A 27,943-nucleotide genomic window follows, 5' to 3' on the forward strand; every position below is an offset into this window, starting at 1 on the left:
AGGAAGTCATTAGAATTTCCATAGACTTCAGTTTAGTAAATAGTGTCAAGATTGTCTTCATAAATGTATTCAAGCATCTATTCTTCAAGTTTTCTAAGTTACTTCAAACTCCCAGTAACCAAATATTTACTGCTTTCTAATAACTATTATTTTAAAAGTATATTCTAGTGGAGCAAATTTCTCCCTGAAGAGGTCTGAAACAAGTAAGAAAGACTGTCATCATCAAGCAAAAAAGTTAAGAGAGACCATTACCAATTTCTTTGCTTGGAAGTTCTTCCATATAAACTACCTCATCCAAGAAAAACAGCAAAAGTGGTAAGAGTGACTACTTTAGTTACAATTACTTGAAGTCATACAATTAATCTTGTAAAGTGCCTTAAAAGACAGAGCTGAGTTTAATTATAATCCCTAGTAGTTATATACCAGAGGGGTTCTTATTCCTATTTGACAGAAGAGGAAACTGCAGCACAGAAAATTGGTACCAGAAAGGTAACTCCTAGGCACAGGCAATTCTTGAATTCAGTTTGGAGCACTATCTGAATATAGCTTTGTAAATATAAAACATGAAAAATAAGTGCTGATCTGAGCCCTCTAAAAAATAATCAAAACCTGTCATGCTTTCCTCTTTATGTTTGGCTTCATGTGCATTTGTCGGTGAGGCACTACAGGTACCGTGCAGCCCAAGAGCATCCTGAGTTAGTGAACTATGGGGCGAGCAGCTTGGGGCTTGGTTGTATGACCCTGGTAAAGGACTTAATTAAGCTCTCTGCCGCTCAATTTCCCAGTCTGCAAAGAGGCTCCTCTGAATTAGCTAGCACTTCTAAGACTTTGTCAATAACACTTCCCTGGAGATGGGATTCTGGCAGATACGAGGCTTCCAAGATAGTCGCCGACTGTAAATGTGTCATGAAGACATAGTTCCAACTGGAGAAAGGGCATTTTTTACTAACAACTGGAGTGTGAATCCACGGAAAGGGTCAGTACAGTACAATTCCACCTCTGCCATGTTCGTAGTCGAGCCAGGTGACCCACAGCCTCTTCGGTTGTGATATATCCTCATAGATCAAGTCAATAGGCTAAGAGTAGAACTATGGGATCCCATCTATCCCATCACAAGGCCCAGTTATTTGGAGCCAAAGAAATGATTCCTCGCCTCCAAGCTCATACTGCAAACCAACATTGATTCTGTTGAAGTGTTCATGAATATTTCAGTCATTATTATTTATAATGACGTATTCCCAGGTTGAGCGTTGAGCTTAAAGAGCTGGCTCAATTGTTAGAGCTAAAAAAATATACCACAGATTTAGGTGGGTTTAAACTTGATGAAACATTCATGAAGTCTGGATTCTATTAAAAACACTGGAAAGTGTTCAATAAAAATTTTTAGTGAAAAAAAGCAAGACAAGAACCCATTGCATTGTAAAATCTGTACACTATAAATATAGGCTCAAGAGTATAGTCTGGAATCAAACAGTAGTTATTGGAATTGGAGCAAGACCTTTAGCTCTTTTAAGCTTCAATTTCCTCATCTGTAAAATGGAGAAGTAATAGTACTTATATCATAGGGCTGCCAGGAAAATTAAACGGTCTAATGCATCTTCCGCACAAAACTGACACACACACAGCAGGTTCCGCATAACTTCTATCTGATATTATTAATGTAGATACATTCCCATTATACGCTGAAAACATGTTAAGAAAAGAAACACACTGAAATGTCTGCTCAGGTTTTAGGTGACATAAAAGGTTATTTTTACTTCTTTCTTTATACATTTTTATACCTTCAAAATTTTTACATCATGAAGATGTCTCACGTTTCATTACATGGGGACAAAAACAGTTTTAGAAAAGAGCAAAGGAGAGAATTCTCTTTACATACCACTCTGTTCTCTCTCAACCCCCGTAGCCAGTAAGTCAGGCTCTCCAAGGCTGATGTCATTGATTCGCGTCCCTACACACTCCATCTGGAGAACTTTGCACCATTCATCAGCCTCAAGATCTGCGGAAATGTCCATAGATAACGTGTATGCCCAGCACCCGCTGAAGAACAAAAAGCCAAAGCCCTCCCTGCCTCCGACAAACCTGATTCACAGGCAAAGGTCTTGGACGTATCATCATTGAAATAAATCACTATGGCATGCTTCTTGGTGCTTTTTGGCAACCGAGCTACGTTCTTCACGTTGTTGAGTTCTGTAACCTGAAAAATGAACGATGGTGAGTATGAGGATGCTCCGGAAAGAATGCTTCCCATCAACACCATCAAACTGAGTGGAGGCACAGAAGGCAGAAGGCGCGTCCCAGGCGAACACAGCCTGACAGAAGAGTGTGTTTTCAAAAGCGATGAATTATTTCAGTGTCATCCTCAGTGCCTAGCAAGGAAGGTTAACAAACTACCTCCCCTTTTTAGATTTTTTTCTTTTGAAGCCTATTAACAGGCACAGGCTCAAAGCTTCGTAGACGTAGACGCTTGTTTTATTTTTTTAGATTTTTACCCGCCCCTGTCAAGGACTCTGCCTTCTCCATTGTCATCATGTTTATCTCCATCAATGTGGACAGACTTTCAAATACCCCGTCTCTTCAGAGTACTCCCAACGCAAGCATCTTAAACACACTGACCCCGAGAAACAGAAGGCAATGGTGGTCTGGTTCATAACTAGATGATCTCACCCTTTGATAATCAGAGATAGAGTCTTAGGATTCTCAAAGACGCCCCTCTACTCAGGGTTGAAGTCACATATTCCAACACAGAGCTGGTAGGTGAGGTGTTACTCCAGTCTCTCTGACTTACTCCTAGCTTCTCCATGGTTATGGGGCCACTGTCCTAGGGTCTGAAAATACTGCATGGTAATCACCTTCTTCCTAACAGTAGGGGAAAGCTTTCCCCACTAGCCATTCTCCTCACCTCCCTCTCTCCCTCTAACTCTTTTATGAACCGTTTCCCTCCCACAAGGGGTACTGGCTCATTGTGTTTCCAAAATGCCATCTCTCATTCAGTTACATCCAGATCCCCTGCTGCACTCCAGGGCTGTGATCCTTGAGTCCTGCAGGAGAGAAGGTTTAGGTGGCTTGGGGCAGAGTATTTACAAGATAAATAACCCTCTCACACTAACTTAGTCTATCTCTTCTGTGTTATACAAAAGAATGTGTCTCCCATCAGTCTTTGCCATCAGTAATGTCATGCCATATCTCCCATCTATTACTCTAAATTCAATAAATGCTTGGCTCAGGAAGTAGGTGAGGAGAGAAGCAAATACTCTCCATGCACATCCTAACCTGATGATTTCACTTCCCTGCCTCTTAACCTCCACCGGCTCTCTTTATAGGATAATGCAAATTTCGTAGCATGAAATATCACAACAGTTGCTATGGACCAAATGTTTGTGGCCCTCCCAAATTCATATGTTGAAAGCCTACCTCTAAGGGGATGGTATTAAGAGGTGGAGCCTTTGGGGTGATTAGGTCACGAGGGTGGAGCCCTTGTGAATGGGATTAGTACCCTTAGAAAAGAGGCCCCAGAGAGCTCCCTTGTCCCTTCTGCCATGTGAGGACACAGCAAGAAGTCGCCTTCTAGAAACCAGAAAGTGAGTTCTCACCAGACACTGCATCTCCCTGTGACTTGACCTTGGACTTCCCAGCCTCCAGAACTGTGAGAAATACATGTCTGTTGTTTATCAGCTACCCAATTTATAGTATTTTTGTTTTAGTAACCCAAACAGATAACACTGTTTCCCAAAAGCTGCAAACTCTTTAGTGGCTAAACACTACCTATCTCATTCCCCAACTGCACCGAGTCTCTCAGCATTTACCAGATGCAACTGTTTATTTTTTGCTTATTTCTGTGCTAATACCACAATATAAGCCACTATCATCTTGCCATAACTGCTTACTGGTCTCTCCACTTCTATCCTAACCCCATTCTTTGACTGTAAACACAGCATCCAGATGATCTTTTCTTTTTTCTTTTTTTTTTTTAATGTTTTCTTTTGAAAACCCTAGTCAGCTTTGGGAAGGAAGTAGCTTTGGCGGAAGCAAAGATATTTTGGTGAAAAAGGAAAAAGGAGCCTTAACATGAACAGAGGCGCTTGGAAAAGTGAGGGTTAGGGGGCACAGATGAGTTTTTTAAAATGCAGTTCTGACTCCAGCGTTTCTAGGCATAAAACAGAACATTTCAATGACTTCCCTTTTGCACTTGCAATAAAAGCCCAAATCCTTAGAATGATTATGAAAGCCCCCTGCGGTCCTCCTTATAGCTCTCACCAGGCTCCTCTCTGACACCTTCCCGAGCATCCTATGTCCCAGCCACACTGGCCTTTATTCAGTTCCCAGGAGGCACCATGATTCTCCCGGCACAGAGCCTTCCCCATGGTCTCCTTACTTCACTCCCACTGGCCCTGCTGGTCTTAGTTTAAATCTCATTTACCTGCAGAGCCCCACTGGACAACCCCCCAGCCCCCATCAAATCAACGTCTCAAGGCTCTACGATCCAATGACATCTTTGCCCTCACAGACCTTGGATGGCTACACGGGTTATGGTTTAGTGCCTGTCTTAGAATAAAAGTTCCATAGGGCAGAAACGGTATATTTTTGGCTCACCACTTTGCCCCCTGAATCTAACCCAGAGCCTGTCACACAGTGAGAATTCAATGAATGTAGGTGGACTTGAACAAAAGACCAAACTCACCCACAAATTCACGTGTATGATGCTTCTCCAGGGTGCATGCCTCTCTCTCCTGTCTCTTTTCTCCAGGGAAATTTCACTTTTCCTTCAAGGTTCACTTCCTCTGGGTAAGTTGCCCTGACCTCAGTGTGAATTCATTGTTCCCTCTCTTCTGTTCCCATGTCTGCTGCATGAAGCTGTATTCTATTATCTGTTGTTGTAACTAATCCATTTAGCTCTCCAGCTCCCAGCTAGACATGAGTCACCTATCAGTGACTTACTGATGAGCTGAATCAATGAAAAACAATCATTTGAGAGTCAACATTTATTGAGCCTACACCCTACATTTATACACACTCTGCTTCATATTTTTATATAGAACATCTTATTTGATCTTCATAAAAATCCTATGACTGATATTATTATCAGTATTTTCCAGATGAAGAAACTGGGGATGAGAAAGGTTAAACTCATCTGCCCAAGTCCACAGCTAAAAGATGGCACAAACGAGTTACGAATGAGGCAAACTGACCCCAAAGCTTCCGCTCTTCACCGTCCAAAACACTAATAATGACTAACCCTGCAAAAGTTCAGCAGAGAGAATCTTTAACTCCGAAAGTCATCTCCTATCGGAGGACCTCTTTCTTTTCATGGGGGTAGGTTTTATTCTAACCCTCTACTGAGATATTATATAAGATTAGTCCACCCTAGCCTCAAACTCAGCAATGACCTTGAAATATGTCATTTCATTAAACAACCACCAAGGGCAAAGAGGAAGGAATAAGTCACCTGAAAGGGTCAGGAAGTGCAGGGAGAGCTGCATGAGTCCAAACACAATCATCCATTTTGGAAACTGGTTTAGATAATAAGAAACCCCACACCCGTCTCAGGGTGAACGTTTAAGGAGCAAAGGAGCGGGTAGGGTTATGTTTTATGTGTGGAAGGACCATCAGGTTCTGAAGCAACAGTTTCTGTCCCCACCTCAGAACTACATCTCAGTGAGCACGTGTACACACACACACACACACACACACACAAACGTATGCTCGCGTGCACACCTTACTTCCAAAAGAATTGCAATCTGCTTGAATTCATAATAGAATCTTCCTCAAAACACATGCTACAGTGACAATTATGAGAATTAACATTTTCAGACATATTTATAAGTCACACAAAAACTTCTATGAGACATTTATTTCCACCATCACTTCATTTTGTAAATGAGAAAAACGAGGCAGGACGTATTTTTTTTAATATTCCTTTCCCAAAGAAATAATTGGCCCCTAAATAATTACTTTTGAAGTAAAGAGAGATTCTGATAAGGTCTCAGATTATCACTTAATATGAGCAGTATCTTAAACGGGGGCGACAACAGTGTAACTGACCATCAAAAATGACTCTATGGGATCCTCAGCCCTGTCTCAAAGAGGATGAGCTTTCGGGACCTCTCGCGTGTAATGACTTCAGTTCAACTTCAGTATGCATTTATTGTCTTTTCCTTATGCCTCAGATCACCCAGAGGTTCTTTCTTGCCAAGTTCAAAACTTTTAAGGAAAACGCCCTCCTGGGTTTTATAGATTACATTTACAGTTTTCTAGATTTTATTTTTCTTCCACAGTGCAGGAGAACGGACACACCCTAAACTTTACATGAATTATGCTCTTTGTGTAGAGATTAACAGATAAAATGTAAAAATTTCTTCAAGGTGTAACAGCATCAAGGAGGGAACCACTTAAGCATGATTGCAGGAGAACAACATTCCCTCTTCAAGAATCTTCCTTGCATCCATTCGTTCATCAAAATGTTTAATTCATTGTTTATTTACTATTCATTTACTCATTCATTCATTTATTTATTTGTCAAATTTACTCTGTGTCAAGTACTGTTCTATTCACTAGGGATAAGATACGGAAGCTTTGTGCGTTGTTAGTGGTAATGCAAAATGATGCGGCTGCTATGGAAAACAGTATGGAGGCTCCTCAAAAAATTAAAAACAAAACTACCGTGCGGTCCAGCAATCCCACTTTGGGGTATATACTCAAAGGAAATTCAAAGGACCTCAAAGGGATATTTACACTCCTGTGTTTACTGAAGTATTATCTACAATAGCCAAGATATGGAAACAACCTAAATGTCCACTGATAGATGAATAAAGAAAATGTGGTATATACCTAGAACGGGATATTATTCAGCCTTAATAATTTTTCTTTCCCTTGTACTTCTTTTTAACTGTTAATTCCTGTTCATGGCAAACAATACCCGTTTCTATTGATGGTAGTAAGAAAATGTTTTTTACAGTGAATTTATTTAAACAAGTGATATGACTTCAAGCAAAAAATTAAGTAAATAAGAGTAGAGGTGATACTGTGACCACAAACAGTTACGAATAAATGACAGATGACTAAAAATTAGGAAAAACACCATCAATCTACTACTCCTAATCTAATACTACTATTATGAAACTGATTTTCATTTCATTTTCTACTGAGTCAACAGTCCAGGTGACAACCAACTGACCTAAAGGTCATAGAGTCACCCAGAACAATTCTCATTTGCTTTGCAGAGGCATGACAGTAAATTTCAATAGAAACTTGGTAAAGATTTGGTGCCCACTTGATATCCCAAAGGTCACCCATCTGAATAGGACCATTTGTTTTCTTTTTGCCTTTTTTGTCCATTTCACAATTGCATGTCCTAAATGAGAGACAACAAAGCATTTCAAGCCTCATAACCAAAATCTGAAATATGTCTGAGAATTATGATTTAAAGATCAAAAGAATGTCATGAAGAACCTAGGGGTAAGACAGGAATAAAGACGCAGACCTACTGGAGAACGGACTTGAGGATATGGGGAGGGGGAGGGGTGAGCTTTGACAGGGCGAGAGAGAGTCATGGACATATACACACTAACAAACGTAGTAAGGTAGATAGCTAGGGGGAAGCAGCCGCAAGGCACAGGGATATTAGCTCGGTGCTTTGTGACAGCCTGGAGGGGTGGGATAGGGAGAGTGGGAGGGAGGGAGACGCAAGAGGGAAGACATATGGGAACATATGTATATGTATAACTGATTCACTTTGTTATAAAGCAGAAACTAACACACCATTGTAAAGCAATTATACCCCAATAAAGATGTTTAAAAAAAATAAAATAAATAAAAAAAAATAAAGATCAAAAGAACAGTTCCCAAGAGAGGTCTAACATGAGATCCAGTTACAAATTTTCATTACTAACAGAGGGTTTTGATAGTAAGCAGAAAACAAAAAGAAGTCAAATTGTGTGATTAAAAATGGTATATACATAGAGTTTAAATATTTTGACCTATGCTTTTATATCATCTTCATGCTAAGGGAACAGCTGACCAAGTTAGACAATCAAAATAACTTCTGTTTATTTTCTGGGCTGCTACCTGTCTGGTTACTCTTTCAAATTATTCTGTGGCCTCTCAATCTCTAACCTTCCTTTTCTTTTTCCAGGATATATTTAAGCATCCTGACTCCAGAGATTTTTCTCTTGAAATGGAGCTAAAATCTGCCAAAGAAGACCAGAGACATCCATATGGCTTACTGAAAATGTCAATATTGGGACCTTTGAAATGCTTGATTTTCTCTTGAAATTGGGTGTTTACTTTCAAAAGCCCAGGCTAGCTCTAGGCTTAATCTGACTTAATACATCCTGGGCCCAATTCAATCCTTGGACTGATTCTAAATTCATGGAAGGGGCTTCCCTGGTGGCGCAGTGGTTGAGAGTCCGCCTGCCGATGCAGGGGACACGGGTTCGTGCCCCGGTCCGGGAAGATCCCACATGCCGCGGAGCGGCTGGGCCCGTGAGCCACGGCCGCTGAGCCTGCGCGTCCGGAGCCTGCGCTCCGCAACGGGAGAGGCCACAGCAGTGAGAGGCCCACGTACCGCAAAAAAAAAAAAAAAAAAAAAAATTCATGGAAGACAGTGGCTCCTTGAAAATTCTGCTGGTAAGAGATAATGAGCACTAAATAGGAGCTTCCCTGATACATAAAATATGTTTATGAGCACAGAGGTTGGAAAGATTAAGTAAAGGTAAGACTTGGCAAAAATGATTCTCTCTTTAGAATCTGGAAGTATTTCCAATCAGACCAAAGGCAAATTCTGTACCTCACAGCAACCTTCACTGTCTAGATTGAATTATTTGTTCAAAATCATCCATCGCCTCCTGGCCCTCGTGACTCTTTACTGAGTTTGGACTTGGTCACGCAACTTGCTTTGGCCAACAGAATGTGACCTGATGTCCTCAAGAAGATGCTTTAACTGTGTGTGTAAGTCAGTTCCACTCTCCTTGAGCTTCAGCCCTCCACTACAATAACAATATCCCCCTCCTTCTTCCTGGATCTCTGAATGCAGGACAGATGGACTGCAACTGAGTCAAATTAATCCAGCTATGCTCAATACACCCACAGCCAACCCAGATCCCTCAGGCGACAAGGGCAGAGGATAAAGATGAGCTGCTATAAGCTACTAAGATTTTGGAACTGTTGCCATAGCAGAAGTTGGCTAATACACCCTCTGTTTGATGTCCTTTTGGCCAAGAATTTTCATAGAGTTTTTCTCTCAAATCCCACTGTATAACAATATTGCTTCTAGTACAAAGGAGACCACATTTCCTACTCAGATACATAATAATCCACTAGAACATTGGTTATCATTTTTAATTTAGTAGTTGAATCATTTGGTTTTAAAAATTTTTTTCAAAGAAAATCTTACAGTGTCACCATTATATATAAGTAGAACTAGTCTAACTACATGAGGAAAATGAATCCCACCCTACTCAGTTATAAATCCACTTCTCAAGAACGAAGCCTTCCATCAATCACTTCACACCTCACTTCAATCAACCACAGAATGCTGAATGGCTACAATGTAATACTAAATTCTCAGGATGATATAACGTCCTCGGCACTATTATTAAACCCATTACAAGGATGAATAGTGAGAATCAGAGAAGTAACTAAATTATGATTTCTCAGGTAGAATGGAAGGGTCGAGCCACACTCAAAGCTAGAACTTCTGGCTTCTATAGATGTATGTTATTTCTAGCAGTACACTCCATAGGGTGTGCTCCTTAAAACATACTATAAGTAAATGAATGAATAAGTGACTGGCTGAATAAATGAGCAAATGAATAAAACTAAAGTTGCAAACAGTTTTGGAAACAATTAAAAGTTATTTCTGCAAGTTGTAAATCATATCTTGAGAGAGGAAAAACAAGAAATGCAAATCTTAATTCCTAAGGAAAAATAAAGTACTTGTCAACTCAAAAGAAGACACTCTGAACTAAACTCATCTTTCCTACTTAGACCTTAAAATGCTGAAGAAACTCGGTTTTTCAAAAACCACTTGCTTTTATGTGGGTACACCTGGCACCATGGTTTGCATCCCAAGCTACTGCTCTAGTGAAATTCTGCTTGGGACAAGCAAGGAATCCAAATATCAGGTCCTGTGGATCAAGCGCATACAGTAAAAGACAGAAATCTCAAGACCACAGTCGAGTGAATCTTGACACATGTACACACCTGGGCAGCCACCAATGTTTTGATTGACATACAAAACATTTCAGTTAATATCACCACTTCCTGAGTCAGTACTGACCATAGATAAAACCACTACTGTTACCTCCATCACCACTGATTAGTTATGCCTTTTAGAAAACTTTATATAAATGGAATCATATTATATGTATTTTTCTGTGTTTGGTTTCTTTCACCCAATATCGTGTCTATGAGATTCATCCACACTCGGTGATACTTCGGCATCACGTGAATAAGCTGTTACCCAACCACCTTTCAGAGAGTTGTCTTAGCATCCACTGAAGACCCATCTGCATCAAAATACTATTCTTTTTAATCCAACTGGTTTGTCAACCTAAGTCCATATATCTATGAGTGCCAGAGTCAAGATAGATATTGACCAAGGATGCTTTTACTGTTCCCACCTGCATACTGCTTTTTATTAAAGTAATCTGGAAACACAGGTCATGAATATGACTAGAATCACTATGATTACTCATTTATTTCAAAAATGTGGACTACTGCCTTTAATCAGGTGAGCAAGTTTATGTAGAATTTACTGCATGTTTAGTTGATAGAGGTGCCCACCATCCATCCTTTATGCATTTGGACAGCCTCATCTTCGGTTTTTAATGTAGATTTGTCAGTAGGTGAGCTGGTGTACACAACTGGGTAGCTTACTCAAGAAGGGAACCAAGCCATTTGGGACCTGACCCCATCATCAGTCTCTTTACAGTCATTCCAGAAGGACAGCCAGCTAGCTGTTATCACAACTGCAAGTTCTAACCGTAGTTACTTCGAATCTGAAGAAAATCATGCACAGGTGAGTATGGCGGTCCATTTAGGTTACACTTCTAGAGCCTGTTGAGAAGGGATGCTGGCGATTCTTTGTTTCTCAAAGCTTTTGGTGGCATTTGCAGACCACCTTATGGGGGACTTCCAATCTTCCCCTTGCACTGAAGCATCCTCCCTTCAACAGAGACTCCAGGCAGGTGCAGAAGGCAGGTGCAACTCGCCTTTCCGGCGCCAGTGCAGAAAATGACAGAAGGCTACCTTGTTGGTGGTGTGCTTTTCTGGCTCTAGCGTGTGATTACATTGGATGGCACTGCCTGAAAATCAGTCTGAACAAACTTTGATTCACTCTTCTCAAGATAGAGCCCGACCACGTGTATTCCTCCCACACACTCTGTGCTCCTCTAAGAGAAATGGATCTCTTTCCAATAGCTGGAGGAAATAAAAAGCTGCACACTGAAGTCTCCACCTAGCTCCCACTTATCTACTGGACAGTTCGTTGGGACTTTCAGAATGTCCCTCCAAATACTTCTCTGCACACACAGCCTATTGTGACGCCAGAGGTCATTATATTGAAGAGACACAACTCTACTGAAACAAAGGCAGTGCACAATTTACTGTTTTCCTTATCTTAAAAGCCCAACTGAAATCCCTCTCGTTTCTGTGGTCTTTTCAGTCCCGCCAAGCAAGAACACTTGGGCTTGCTCTTCCTTTGCCTGGAGACACTCTTCCTCTATAGGAAGAGGCCTCACTCCTGCCTTCTTCAGCGACTCACACAACATCTTCTCCTGATGACTGTATTTAAAATTGTAGGGGCTTCCCTGGTGGCGCAGTGGTTAAGAATCTTCCTGCCAATGTAGGGGACATGGGTTCAAGCCCTGGTCCAGGAAGATCCCACATGCTGCGGAGCAACTAAGCCCGAGCGCCACAACTACTGAGCCCGTGTGCCACAACTACCGAAGCCCGCATGCCTAGAGCCCGTGCTCCGCAACAAGAGAAGCCACCGCAATGAGAAGCCTGCATGCAGCAACGAAGACCCAACACAACCAAAAATAAATAAATTAATTTTACTTTAATTTAATTTTAAAAATAAATAAAATTGCAACACTCTCATTCCACATGCGTATCTCTTTTCCCTGCTTTCATTTCCTCCTTAGCATGTATCAGTCACGCCGACACACTATATATTATACTTTTCCTTTACGCTGGAGTCGAAGCAGGGAGTCACCTGCTTTGTTCTCTGCTGGATCTCCAGTGACCCTCAACACGCACACGTTAAACGAAAGCCCCGCTTCCCAATCACCATCCCCATCGTAAAGACAAGGAGACTGAGGCGCGGTGATGTTGTTACCCTGCCAGGGGCTAGACAATTCCTGACCAGTGACAGAGGCAGGATTTGACTCCAAGCAGGCAGACTCTGAATTACGTGCCAGATCTTGGGTTCTAAGCCCTTCATATGGATTATATTATTGAACTTTCACATCCTTTCTCACTATGATATTATTCCCATGGTACACAGAAGAGTGTCAAGGTCTACAAAGGTGAATTTGCTCACTCAGCAGGCAAACAGCAGAGCTGGGATTCAAACACAGATGATCCAACGACTCTTTACTAAACCGCCAACTGCCACCAAATGAACATACAGCAACGAATCAGAGAGGCCATCATTCCTGAGTTAGGCATTGTTATTCCTAAGGTGGGTCATGAAGGATGAGGGGAAGTTTATGAGGCAGAGAAAGGAAAGATGAATTTCCAGACCAAACAGAGCCTACATATGCACAATCACGAAATTGCAGTTTGGTACATAAAAACCTGGGGAAGAGCGGCGGCGAGGCGGGCAGCAGTGGGCAACAGACAAAGCGTGGAGCGGGAGCCGCTGGACTGGGGCTACATCCGAAAAGGCCCCGTGTGATGCCGTCAGGAGTTCACTGTAACTCATGAGGTCTGCAGAGCATACACTAAGAGGTTTAAAACAAATAAATGGAAGGGTAACATCTACGCATTAGAAAGATTCTTCTACAGGCCAGTGGTTCTCAGTCTGGTGGAGATCTTGCACCTCCCTCCTTCCCAGGGGAAAAGATTTCACAAAGTCCAGAGATATTTTTCGTTGCCCAAACTGGGAGGTGCTACTGGCATCTAGTGGGTAGAGGCCAGAGATGCTGCTATACATCCTACAGTGAACAGGACTGCCCCACAGCCATAATGTTAACTAACAGTGCAGTGGGTGAAAACCCCATTACAGTAAAAGTAGAGAATGAACAAGGCCGATGCATCATGCAACTAGAGAGTTCTATGCACACAGAGTTGATGAGAATGGCACCCTCTGGAGCTGAGCGGTGAACAGCTGGCTTGGGCATACATGGTGGACTTAACCATGGGGAAGGAAGGGAACATCATGACCAGCGGGCAGAAATGAGGTCCAGAGAGGCCAGGAGGCAACCAGGTAATAGTTATGACTTTAGCGTAGGTTAGAGCGGGAGGAATGGGAAAACAGGGAGAGATTTAAGAACTACTTAATTACCATGCATTTCTTGTTTTCTAGTTTTCTGAGTATCAAAAATCCAAAGTACTATGACTCCCTCAAAGAAAAGAAATATTCAACACTCTCCTAAATTTCTGATAAATCTTGAAGTATGCCATGCAATTAGGAATTCCAAAAGAAGGACTGCCAAATCAATTTGTCTGTTTAAAGCCATATTCCAGATGTCTTATTCATCATAAATGATAGTAGTCATTGAAATAAATGTTTAACAGCCAGCGATTAACAAAGTGGCCATACTTTAAAAGTTTAGTTTGCTACTGATATAGTTTTGCATTAACAACTTGGAGAACAATTACAAATTACACAGTTCAATTTTCTAAATGGATTATTTTGTAACTAGACAGAGAAACTGCTGAATTTTTTTCTGGCGTTTCAAGGGAAGATTAATACAATCGGATTTTTAAAAGTACATTCCCTTGAGGAACTGGTATATTCCTGTCAGAATTATGCAAGTCGTCAGCATTGCGTGGGAATATTAAGTATGTTTCTGGTGTGCTGCAAAGTCAAAAGCCATTTAGGAAAACAAGGATTTGATTTCCCATTTTTCCCCTTCTTTTGCTGATGATAATTTACAGATAATGATTTATTTATGTTTACAGAGTGAAATGGAGACCGCTACCTAAAAGGCAATTTTTTCGCCTTGCTTTTGTAGGCTGTATCCTAATTATTTTTCCCCTTGTGGGACTGAATGAATTAAGTGAGCAATTCACTTTGTATATGCAAATTGTGAAGCTCTGCAGAAGCTTCAAATTATTTCATTCTAAAATAAATAAATAAAGCCATTATCCTACGGAAAATGAAGAGGCATAAATCCCTTTAACTTTTGTAGGTTGCCTTTGAAAATAAAAGTCAGGTAAAAGCAATCCATTTCTGGGTCCGTAATGTTTTCTCAAGTACAGGATTAATAAAATAATCCATTACATTATTATTATTGTTATTACATTATTATTATCTGTTGAAATTTTCAGAGCACTCTGAAAAGCTCTAATAAACATTTCCATTAAAATTTTGCAAGACTTCTTATAATGTGTTCCAAACTTTTTCATATTGTCTTCCCTAAAAAAAGTACCAGTGGGGGCGTCCCTGGTGGCGCAGTGGTTGAGAGTCCGCCTGCCGATGCAGGGGACACGGGTTCGTGCCCCGGTCCGGGAAGATTCCACATGCCGCGGAGCGGCTGGGCCCGTGAGCCATGGCCGCTGAGCATGCGCGTCCGGAGCCTGTGCTCCGCAACGGGAGAGGCCGCAACAGTGAGTGGCCCGCGTACCACACACACACACAAAAAGTACCAATGGTTTTAATGCAGTGCCAGTAAGCAGGGACAAATGAGGAGAGACATCCCGAGTTCTAATCAAAAGTTGTCAGCGTAAAACATTTCTATCCACAAGTCTCCCCTCAGGACCTGGAACACAGCAGTTTAAGCAAACATTTTATAAAAGATTTCTTAAGAAAGAACCAGTCTAGACAGTTATATCCCAGCCCCCATAGAGATGGTTTCATTCTTTCCAAAAATATCTATATGCCCTTGGTCACTTAAAATAAATTGGACTAGCGCCTGTCTGAGGTACAAATTTGGACTGTCTTCCCTGAAGAGTGGAGCTTTATTTGTACACATGAAATAATTTAAATAATCTGTTCATTGTGTCTTCCTTAAAAATAAAAAGCCACACACACACCAAAGTGTACTTACACTGAAAAGTCTGCATCTGAAATTTACAGAGAGAATGGAGTCTGGGGTGAAGGGCACTTTCCTAAGCTGTCCGTGGGTGTGGGATTTTGGATAATCTATCTGGAGACAACTTGGCAGTAGCTACAAAAATGTTAAAGGTACAGGATATTAGCTGACCATCTCACATCTAAGACTTTCCCTTCCACAAAGATTAGCATGAGCATATAAAGACAGATGCACAAGGTTTTCACCACAACAGAATTTATATTAGTAAAAAATTATAAACCTTTTTGCCCATCAATTTGGGTATTTTTAAACAGATTGTGGTGTATCAATATTAAAGAGTAGTCTGGAGCTGTTAAACTAATGAGGTGCAGACACTACTTATTGACTTAGAATTATAGTCAAAGCATGAGAGAAAGGGTGTAATTAATGTGACCATTTATTTTATCTCATAAACCAGAATATTTTGAATGTGAAAGAAGTTGTCACTAAAAGTTATATAAAGACTACAGGACTATCAAAACATCCTGGGGAAATCTGTATTTATGGTCTCCTTAAACACAATATGCATAGTATGTAATGAATTACTCTATTTTTGCTTTAAAAATGTGATCTATATATGTGCGAGAATATGCTTCTATTTGTGTAGAGAGTGGAAAGAGTTTGAGGGGTGCACATCAGTCTATTAGTATTTTTTTTTCTGAAGACAGGGACTAGGGCCAAAGGTAGGATTATTTTCTTTCATTTTACTTCATACACTTCAGAGTTGTTTACATTTGTTACAAGGAAGATGCAGGATATTTATAATTTTTAAAAATGAGTGACAAGAAAAAAAGAAAAAGAAATCTGCAAAAAAGTGTAAAATGAGGTAAGTGGATCTCTATCCTTTGTCAACACAACTTCTTGTGCAGTAACTTACTTGGTCAACAATATCCTGTAGTTTCTCCCACACCCAAAAACCATTTGACTAATTTTTTTACCAACTTGAGAAAACCCACCCTTTTCCTTTTGACATCATTTACAGAGAGCTTCTGTATGTTCTTGGATTATAGTCAAGTGTTTCCACATAAACACAAATGTGAAATCACATAGATCAAGTCCTAGAGATACAGGCTTTTAAGAAATTCATGTAAGAAATACATAAGAATGGGGAGGGAAAAGCATTTATACATTCAATGAACTTTGTAGCTAAGTTTGTTTTTTTTCTTATTCTTATTTTCCTATGTGCATATGTGTGTTTCTTGAGATAACTAAGTCAAACAAACTAATAGACCAGTGACAGACTAAACAGATTACATTTTCATAAACCCTCAAAAACCTGAGTTTCTTTCCAAAATGCAAGGAAAGCTAATCATTTCAAATGATTAGTCTAATAATTGTGGGGTAGGAAAAAAAACAATTTAAACTGGATGATTGTTTTATCAGATTATAGGCCAAAAATGACTGGTTTACACACAAGTATTTAATTCAAAAGGGCTTTAAATTTAATCCAAATTAAATGAAATAATCACATATAAACTTAGCAAAACATGTACAGGATATGGAGGTTGAACATTACAAAATGCTGATGAAAGAAGTTTTTAAAACTCAAATAAATGGAGTGACCATGTTTATGAACTGAAAGACTTGACACAGAAAAGATGTCAGTTCTCCCACAATTTGATCTATAGGCTTAATATAATTATTTTCAAAATTCTAACATGGGTTTTCTGTAAGCACAGACAAGCTTCATTTAAAATTTTATGGAAAGGCACTAAAATAGCTAAAACAACCTTTAGAAAAAGAATAAGTGGAAGCAATCATTCTACCCAGTATTAAAGATTAGTATATATTTACAGTAATCAAGAGAATATGATACATAGCTCAATGAGAAAGAAAAGAGAACCCAGATATAGACTTCTGCTAATATGCCCAAATGATTTTTGATAAATGTGCAAAAGTAATTCAGTGGGAAAAAATAAATACTTTTCTTTTTAAAACAAATTGTATTGGAATAATTGGGCAACCTTAGGTAAAAAGAATGAAACTCAACCTACATCTCACACCTTATACAAAAATTAAACTCAAAATGAATCATGAACTTAAATATATAACTTAAAACTATAAAATTTTAGAAAAAGAAAATGTTCAGCATCCAAGGCTAGGCAAAGAGTTTTCAGACTTCACAGCAAAAGCATAATCCATAAAAGTAAAAGTTCAAATACTGGACCTCATTAGAATTAAAACTTTTGTTCTGCAAAAGATCCTGTTAAGAGGATAAAAGATAAGCTATGGAAAAGAAAATATTTGCAACCACATACCTGACAGAAGAGTAGAATCTAGACTACATAAAAAATCACCAAAACTCAATGGTTAAAAAAAAAATCTATTAAAAATTGGTAAATATATATGAAGAGATATTTCATAGAAAAAGATATACAGATGGCAATTAAGTGCATGAAAATATGTTAAACACCATTAGCCATTAGGGAATACAAATTAAAACCACAATGAGATATCACTATCAGAATGACTAAAATAAAAATAGTGATACCACCAAATGCTGGTGAAGATGCAGAGACACTGGATCAGTCATTCATTGCTGGTAGGAATGTAAAATCCACAGCCACTCTGTTAAGACAGGTTAGCAATTTCTTATAAAAATAAACATGCAGCCACAATATGATCCAGTAGTTGCACTCTTGGGAGTTTATCCAAGAAAGATAAAAACTTTATCCATAATAATAAAAAATTAGAAACAACTAGTTCTTCAGTGGATGAATGTAAATAAACTGTGGTACTCTATACTATGGAACATTGCTTAACAATAAACAGGGACACAATATTGAAACACACAACACAACAACTTGGATGACTCTCAAGGGGATTACATTGCTCATAGCAGCACTATTGAAAATAGCCAAGACATGGAAGGAACTCAAGTGCCCATCAACAGACAACTGGATTAAGAAGATGGGGTGTGCATGTGTACACACACACACACACACACACACACACAGTGGAATATTGCACAGCCATAAAAAAGAATGAAATACTGCCATATGCAGCAACATGGATGAACCTAGAGAATATTATGCTTAGTGAAATAAGTCAGAGAAAGAAAAATACGGTATGATATCACTTATATGTGGAATCTAAAATAATAATACAAATGAATTTTTATGCAACATAAAAACAGACTCACAGATACAGAAAACAAACTTGTGGTGACCAAAGGAGAGAGGAGAGAGGGGAGAGGGGAGGGACAAATCAGGGGTACGGGATTAACAGATACAAACTACTACATATAAAATAGATAAGCAAGGAGGATATAGCACAGGGAATTACACCCATTATCTTGTAATAACCTATAATGGAGTAGAATCTGCAAAAATGCTCAATCACTTTTTAGACTCCACATATAAGTGATATCATATTTGTCTTTGTCTGACTTACTTCACTCAGTATGACAGTCTCTAGGTCATCCATGTCACTGCAAATGGCATTATTTCCTTCTTTCTTATGGCTGAGTAATATTCCATTGTATATATGTGCCACATCTTCTTTATCCATTCCTCCATCGATGGACATTTAGATTACTTCTATGCCCTGGCTATTGTAAATAGTGCTGCAATGACCATTGTGGTGCATGTATCTTTTCGAATTACGGTTTTCTCCGGATATATGCCCAGGAGTGGGATTGCTGGATCTCATATGGTAGCTTTATTTTTAGTTTCTTAAGGAACCTTCACACTGTTCTCCATAGTGGCTGTATCAATCTACATTCCCACCAAGAGTGCAAGAGGGTTCCCTTTTCTCCACACCCTCTCTAGCATTTATTATCTGTAGATTTTTTGATGTGGCCATTCTGACCTGTTTGAGGTGATACCTTATTGTAGTTTTGATTTGCGTTTCTCTAATGATTAGTGATGTTGAGCATCTTTTCATGTGCTTTCTGCCCATCTGTATGTCTTCTTTGGAGAAATGTCTATTAAGATCTTCTGCCCATTTTTTGATTGGGTTGTTTGTTTTTTTGATATTGAGCTGCATGAGATGTTTGTATATTTTGGAGATTAATCCCTTGTCGGTCGCTTTGTTTGCAAATATTTTCTCCCATTCTGTGGACTGTCTTTTTGTTTTTTTTATGGTTTCCTTTGCTGTGCAAAAGCTTTTAAGTTTAATTAGGTCCCATTTGTTTATTTTTGTTTTTATCTTCATTACTCTAGGAGGTGGATCAAAAAAGATATTGCTGGGCTTCCCTGGTGGCGCAGTGGTTGAGAGTCTGCTTGCCGATGAAGGGGACGTGGGTTCGTGCCCCGGTGCGGGAAGATCCCACATGCCGCGGAGCGGCTGGGCCCGTGAGCCATGGCCGCTGGGTCTGCGCGTCCGGAGCCTGTGCTCCGCAACGGGAGAGGCCGCAACAGTGAGAGGCCCGCGTACCGCAAAAGAAAAAAAAAAAAAAAAGATATTGCTGTGCTTAATGTCAGAGAGTGTTCTGCCTATACTTTCTTTTTTTTTTTTTCTGCCTATATTTTCGTCTAAGAGTTTTATAGGGGGAAAGGGGGGGGCAAGGATAAATTGGGAGACTGGGACTGACATATATACACTACTATATATAAAATAGATAACTAATAAGGACCTACAGTACAGCACAGGGAACTCTACTCAATACTCTGTAATGACCTACATGGGAAAAGAATCTAAAAAGAGTGGATATATGGTACATGTATAACTGAATCACTTTGCTGTACAGCAGAAACTAACACAACATAATAAATCAACTATACTCCAATAAAAATTAATTGAAAAAAAAACTGAATCACTATGCTGTACACCTGAAACATAGTATGTGTATGTCCACTTTACTTAAATAAATAAAGTGAGGTTAGCTGAAAAAGGAAAAAAGAGAGAGAAAGAAAAGAAAAAAAGGGAAAAGAGAAAATAGGTTTACCAAGCCCAGGGTCAGCATACTTCCCACCATACTAACTGCCTTGGTCTCAAAAACAACAGACAATCGTCTCTCCACTTAGATTTCTTCCCAGTTGTTATTCATCTCAAAAAAGTAAAAGTGGGCACAGAAATTCTCAACCCCCCTTCTGGTTGGTGTAAGCAACTTTGATTTGCTGAGTGAAAACAATAAACTTGTGTTTCACAAGAAGGTCAGGAAGTCGCTGGAGTCCTTTGTCTCAAACTTAAGACAATGATGTATGTCAATTATTTCTCAATAAAACTGGAAAGAAATAAGTGAAAAATAAAGTCACTGGAGTCTTAATATCATTGCAATTACAGTTAATCAAATTCACAGCCGTCTCTGACAGCTGTGGGTGCTTGAGGGGTGCTTCACAGAAGAAGACATGAAAAATGCATGGTTCTGTATGTGCATTATTCATATATTTATTTTCCAATTTTTCATGAGAGCACCTTTAGCTCCCTTGTCAGTGAGGAAAGCACCAAGTTTTAAAATTCTACAGACAATTCCTTGCTTTAAAAACTTCTAAAACGAATCACACACATAAAGCTGGCATTTTTTTCCATAATAATATCTTTAAAAGTGAAACAAAAGAAGCGCTATATTCCCATAAATGCTACAGATGTCCTACAGGAGAGATATCGGTGTATATGCCACATCATCTATGTGTTGATCAAATAGCATAATATACAGTTCTTCATTTCTTTTGGAAACTGCTTTATTTGTATTCAAATGAACTCTGAAATCTGTTCACGGTGTGCTACTTATCACCCTAGTATTATCAAGATTCATAAATTACACAGAATTTAGATAAAAAATGCACATCTCAGAGTTACTCCAGCTTTTTATATATCCCCGAGAGATTAATACTAAACGTATCAGGCCTGAAAGAGTAAGGATGATGAATAGGCTACAGGAACTCATCAAGGGCTTGGAGGCTTCGTGTAGGTAATTCTTCCATTCTAATGCTTTGAGCTTCGGTTAATGAGCTTTGGTTAATGATTATTTGGTTAATGATAGATGAAAGAGAATGTGGCTTATCACATTTCCCAAAGATTTGCATATTAAATTCCAAAGCCAGCAGGTAGAAGTCTGGGAAATAGGGCAAGTTTGTCCTCAATCTCCCCTTACTTGTTTCACATTCAAGGGGAATCTTTTCAGTCCACTTTGGTTTTACATTTGAGTCTGTCCTCATAAAACTTCCCAATCCTGGCTTTCTGTGCTCCCATCCCCACGCACCCCATTTCCTCCAAATCAAAATTCCTTTTCCTGGTTTCAGATTTCTCAAGATTTTCTGATAAGCTAAATAAAAGTGTGACACAAAGACATCTACCTGTATTCCATGTCCTCTGTCGATTATATTCATAGCTTTTCAATCAATAGTTTAAAAAGTGTCTGCTATGTGTCAGGCCCTGATAAGGAGTAGAAGCAGACTTACGCCCCCACCAAAAAAATCTCTGCCCTTGTGGAGCTTATTTTTGGTGGTGTTGGAGTAAAGAAAATAAGAAACAACCAAGTAGATATGTATGTAGTGATAAGTGCTAAAGAGAAAAACAAAGGGAGATGGAGAGGGAGGGTGTCCAAGGATTCCATTCTAAATAATGGGGGCAGGCAATGGTCTCCCGTAGAGGAGGAATTTGAACAATGACCCGAACAAAGTAAGGACGTGAGCTTTGAGGATATTTGCTGGGAGAGACAAAGCAAAGGGAAGAGCAAGTTCGAAGGTAGGAACGTGTTTGGCATGTTCTGTGGAGAGTGAGGAGCCCAGGGCACCTGTCGCAGAATAAAGTTGGATTGGGGAAGCTGTGCAGCTGAAGTTAAACGGGCGACAGGCAGTCACATGAGTGATGTGTAGGCCATTTTAAGGACTTGGCTGAGGGTTCTGAGCTAGAGTTTCAGGATGTGATATAAGTGTTTGGAATAGACTTCAGAGGGCTGGGAATTAGGCAGCCTGGTGGCTTCGACCACAGCAGTAGCAACAGAGGTTGTAAGAAACATTGAGAGTCTCTCTGCATATTGAACACAGAGCCAACACCATCTGCTGATGGATTGGATTTGGGGAGTTCCTATAAAATACTCCTCACCTGTCCTCTTTCTTCTCTTAGGAATATATAGGTCTGTAAGCAAAATACAGTCTATTTATTCTTCTGCATTCAGAAAGGTTGGTATAGGGGATTGTGAAGAATCAGATATTTCTGGAAATATATGCAACTCTACCAAAACAAGAAAGCACTGATCAACATCAGTGGCCACACACAGTGAGCAAAGAGAACGAGTCTGACGGTATTCTAGTCCATTCAGGCTGTTGTAACAAGTCACCACAGACTGGGTGGCTGAAAAACAACAGAAATTTATTTCTCAGTGTTCTGGAGTCTGGGAAGACCAAGGTACAGGCACCCGCAGATTCAGTGTCTGGTGAGGACTTGCTTCCTGGTTCATAGATTCTGTGTCCTCAGCTGGCGGAAGGGAGGAGGGAGCTCTCCCGGGTCTCTTTGATAAAAGCACTAATTTCATTCGTGAGGGCTCCACTCTCATGACCAAATCACCTCCCAAAGGTCCCACCTCCACATACCATCACAACTGGGGATTAGGTTTCAACACAGGAATTTGGGTGGTTGGGACACAAGCACACAACCCAGAGCAAATGGAGACTGTAAAGTTATAGACTGGCTGGGATTCTCAAGAGAAGAACTGATGTATAACCACAAGTTCTGGCTGCCTAGGGGTGAAGGCTTTGGATGACCTTGTTAATTACAGTGTGAAGGCAATGAAGAATGAATGATTTTCAACCACAGCAGAAAGTCTGGTCACCAGGATGTGATGGACCTGAGAGGTGGAGGAGAGGAATCAGTGCCAGGTAAGGGAAGGAGAAAGGAAGCAACTCTGTCCTTGTCCTAGGGATAAACCAAACACCCCTGTGGGCATCTTGAGATCCGTTTTAAGGCAAGACCTCTCAAATTAAAATGAAGCACATCATTCCTATATCATTGTTCGCCATCTTGTTACAAGAACAGACACTGGGTATGCACGGGATAAGTGGGACATATTACAGCTGGTCCAAAATGACTGGACATCAATAGTTTCAGGTGTTATAGAAATGGAGAGACTGGCTCAAGATTATTTTCAAGGGTTCAAAGTTATGCTCTCCCTGGCTTCCTGGATCACCGCTCCTAAATAATAGATTCGCAACAACTCCTTCCTGAGGACAAAAAAAATTTTATTTGAATAGTGGTAATATCTGGCATATGGAGGATAAACAGTAGAGGAAGTCTAGACTCATACAGATGTGTACTTGGGTTCTCCTTTGGAGAAAAGGAAGGCTGGAAATGGGGCTGACCTTGGAAGGTAGAACTTCGCTATGAAATAGTGGGGAAATGAAGCACATGGAAGATGCTACTCTTGACTCCCTTTCCTACTTATCTCAAAAGTCTTGCTCTGTGCTTCTCCTTCCCTTATGTCTATATAGATGCACCTTTAAAGCATAGCATACACTTTATGTCTCTAAGCTGAGAAGGAATACAGCTTGTTCTACTGCTTTTCATTATTGTATAAACCAAGGTGTCAACACAGGCCCTTAGTAAGATGTTGGAAAGTCACCACTTTTGGAGAATTTGCACAAAAGGGAAGGTTATTCACTTTCCCTCACCTGGCTAAATTTCTGTGCTACTGGATCCACCTCTTCCAGCTTCTTCCCCTCCCTCCTCACCCCACATTCCAAGCACTGACTGAGGATCTATTCTGTATCAGGCACTGTGATAGACATAATGAGATCCAATCCTGACCCTCCAGGGGCTTCAATGTTGGGAGAAGGGCCTACCACGCAATTGAAAATTTACAAAACATGGTGATTTCTACAGTAGAGATTGGAAAAACAACAACAAATAGTAGGACACCAGAAGAGGGACTTCACATCAGTCAATTATTTTAAACAATGAGCAAGTAGATATTATTTTAGAGATGTTTTGTCCTTGGAAAAAGTATCATTTGTACCTGTGTTAAAAAAGCAAGACAAGTTTTCAGACTCAATGAACTTGAGTTCCTTAGTTATGAACAGATTTCTGGAAAGCTACAACAATCGAGTCTTACCTTATGATAACACCTAAAATATGCAGCACGTTCATCGGAAAATTTCTCCAGTCTTTTTGGACCTTTGCTTGAAGCTTTCTTGAATACTAACCAACATCGCTGATAAATCTGCAAGGAAATACAAAGACAGCACTCAGCATCACTACTGACTCAGATATTACTGGCATTTACATTTAGATATTTTCTTTTTTGATGTTTTCACCTGTAAAATATTCATAAGCCATAAATGTGATGTTGCTTTGGGAAAATAAAATTTTAAAACCCCAAGCTGTTTCCACAATGGGTGTATTATGTCGTTCAGAAAATCACTGGAATCAAAAGAAAATAAGTATTTGGAGGCAAATTTCTTCATACTTTGACAATAACACCAGTAGACTAAACATTGCAGAAAAACTCCCAGAAATAAAAATCCCAAATCAGCGCAAATAATATAAGCATTTACGGCACACACTCTAATTTCAAATGCCATAGGCCTAATTTCAAATCATAGGCCTGATATATGCCAAAGACTTTAAGTCCTAGAAAGAGACAGTCCCTATGTGTCATGTGACATTCCTCATAACTGACGGTCAAGAGTTGGGCCAGACACTAGACTAGCTAATGAATGCTGAAGAACACCAACCAGATTCTCCCTCAGAAAATTCAACCCAGAGACTCAAAGATTATTGCCAGGCTAGGGTGCAGTCCAAGTTAATACTGTAAAAAGTTAATACTGTAAATTAAAGGAAAGAGAATTTCTGTTATTTCTTAAATATCCAAAGATATCAGTAAAATCATTAAAATCAATTCTATTGGCTTTCATCTTGCATAGTCACTGAACTTACCAAGGGTCATAAAAACATGGACAAAAGTGGAAAAGCAATGGAGGGAGGGTAGCCTTTTAAACAAACGGTGCTCAAATAACCGAATATCCATAGGGAATAAACAAACTCCTTAACCCAAAACACTCATACAAAACTTAACAGAGGAGGGAGGGAGACGCAAGAGGGAAGAGATATGGGAACATATGTATATGTATAACTGATTCACTTTGTTATAAAGCAGAAACTAACACACCATTGTAAAGCAATTATACCCCAATAAAGATGTTAAAAAAAAATACAGCTATTCGAAAAATTTAAAAAAAAAACTTAACTGAAAATGGACTTAAATATTTAAAAAACTATTAAAAGTTTAGGGGGAAAAAAGGAGGAAATGTTTGGGATCATGGTCTGAACCAAGAGTTCTTAGACCTCATACCAAAAGCACAATCCATAAAAGAAAACGTTGCCACACTGTACCTCATCAAAATTTAAAACTTTCGCTATGTGAAAAATTCTGCTAAGAGAATGAAAAGACAAGCTACAGACTGGGAAAAAAATATCTGCAAACCACATATCTGACAAAGGATTAGTATCTAGAATATATAGAGTCCTCATATCTCAACAGTAAAGAACCAAACAATCCAATTACAAAATGGAAAAAAGACAGACATTTCACCAAAGAGAATATACAGATGATCAAGAAGCACATGAGAAAATGTTCAACATCATTAAGGCTTCATGGAAATGTAAGTTAAAACCACAGTGAAACATCAGTACACACCTATCAGATTGGCTGAAATAAAAAATAATAATAATGCCACCAAATGTTGACAAGGATGCTGAGAAACTGGATCACATATTATAACACATTGCCGGTGGGAATGTAAAATGGTACAGCTCTGAAACACAGTATGGCAGTTTCTTAAAAAACTAAGCAAGCAACATAGGACTTACAATTGCACCCTTAGGACTCTATGCCAGAGAAATGCAAACTTCCCACACACAAAAAAAATGTGAACACGATGCATAAGCAGCTGGATTTGTAACAGCGCAAAACTGGAAACAACCCGTCTATTCTCCAATGGGTAAATCGTTAAACAATTTGGGGAACATCCATATCATAGAATACCACTCAGCTACAAAAACAGTATGAATGCGTCTTCAGAGAATGATGCTGGGTGGGGGGAAAAAAGCCAAACCCAAAAGGTTACATACTGTACGACTGCATTAATAGCATTCTTGAAATGACAAAATTATAGAAATGGAAATTAGATTAGTGGTTATCAGGGGTTAGGGGTGTGTGAGAAGGGAGCAGAATGGAAGAGGGGCTGTCTATACAGGTAACATGAGGGATCCTGGCAGTGATGAAACTGTCCTGTATCTTGAGTCTATGAATGTCATTATCTTGGTTATAATATTGCATTGTTGTTTCAAAGATGTTACCACTAGGGAAACTGGATAAATGGTATAGGATCTTTGTGTAATAGTTCTTACAACCAAATGTGAGTCTACAATTATCTTAAAACAAAATGCTTATAAATTTTTAACAAAAAATGTAAAAGATCTTAAAAATTACAGCCTAATCTAATAACAGTTACCTAATTCTTTTGCTACCAGACCGAAGTCTAATTAACCACTAGACTAGGTAACTTCAGAAAGCCAAGCGGCAAGAGCCATTGGTAAGAATTCAAACCCAAAATCCTTTTCAGGGTGGAGAGTCAGCCATGCAAATTAACATTTTCAGGGCTATGGTTGGCAAATAGAAGACTTACCAACATCTCGCTGATGTCTGAATAACAGATGAGATCACCAGCTCCCTTAAAACCTAACCACCAGAGAGAGGACTATAATTACATCGGGAAAGACTGTCACCCTGATTGTTCAAATAAAGGATGTGGAAAACAGGTCTCTCACTGTCATTCTATTATTGGCAACCCCTTTCTTCTGGACATGGCCCTGAAAATGTGTTAAAGACAGCACGCTAAGGTATGCAAGAAATATGCCTACTATGGGGAAAAAAATATTTTCACCAAAGGGGATATTTTATATTTCCTAAGTATGCCTCAACTTTTAGACCCAATCTTGAATGACAGTATTTCTACTTAAAAAAAGAAAAGAAAAAACTTATTCATTTTCTTCATTTCTTCTGTCTGAAGTCTATCAAACACAAGCTAAAGGTTCCTCAATTTCAGCAGGCCTAGTGATGTCCATCTTTGATTCATCCATATCACACTTAGGGGATTTTTCTTTTTCTTTTGTTCTATTAAGTATCAATAGTAAGAGCAAAAGTGCAATGTTATAATCAAATAACAGCAAGAGTACTATTGTATAAATTCACACGCAATATTGCTTATAGCTATTGGCTGGAAAGTCACCCCGGAACAGATTAAAACATGTTGGTTCATCAGGAGATAAGGAAAACCCCAAAACTTGGTTTATGAAAAGGGGGTTCAGTGATTCTCCGCGTTGGCCCAGCCTCACTCAAGACAATTGTTAATTATGCAGATTCCTAGAGATCAGCCAAGGTCGACTGCATCAGAACCTCTTGGGGTAGGGCCAGATTGGCTCTGTACCTTATTCCCCAGGGATTTTGTGAGTAATATGCAAACCAATGCCATGAATATTCATAAAGACTTTCAGACAACCCAGTGCTTCCCACGTGGGACTGACAACAAAGAGCCCTCCAACAAATGCACCATCCACAATGACGAGGGCCTCTGGGCTGTGTGGTTTCCAACAAGTGATGTGCAGTGGCTTTGGACGTGGAGCAGCGTGAGATGCTGTCCTGAGATACGGTGAAGGTGAAAGTGAAATCTGCTGAACTACAGTAAATTCCCCATTTCACCTGCCCTACACTCTCGGTCCCAAGAACAGAAGAGCCACCAAGTATCAGAGAATTAAAAACTTGT

At 39.5% G+C, this 27,943-nt stretch overlaps 1 protein-coding gene across 2 annotated transcripts in view; it reads right to left on the reverse strand.

Moving 5' to 3' along the window:
• DOK5 (docking protein 5) overlaps nt 1-27,943 on the reverse strand; it is a 161,606-nt gene that overhangs the window by 62,715 nt on the left and 70,948 nt on the right. For both annotated transcript variants that reach the window (XM_029219352.1, XM_029219353.1), the window contains exons 2-4: nt 24,232-24,339; nt 2,083-2,197; nt 1,880-1,999 (exon numbers count right to left, since the gene is read on the reverse strand). In XM_029219352.1, coding sequence (XP_029075185.1) covers nt 1,880-1,999; nt 2,083-2,197; nt 24,232-24,339 — 343 coding nt within the window. The remainder of the gene's footprint in view (nt 1-1,879; nt 2,000-2,082; nt 2,198-24,231; nt 24,340-27,943) is intronic.

The sequence above is a fragment of the Monodon monoceros genome, unplaced genomic scaffold, assembly GCF_005190385.1.
Source record: "Monodon monoceros isolate NGI ecotype Baffin Bay Population unplaced genomic scaffold, NGI_Narwhal_1 Super_Scaffold_13, whole genome shotgun sequence".
NCBI lineage: Eukaryota > Metazoa > Chordata > Mammalia > Artiodactyla > Monodontidae > Monodon > Monodon monoceros.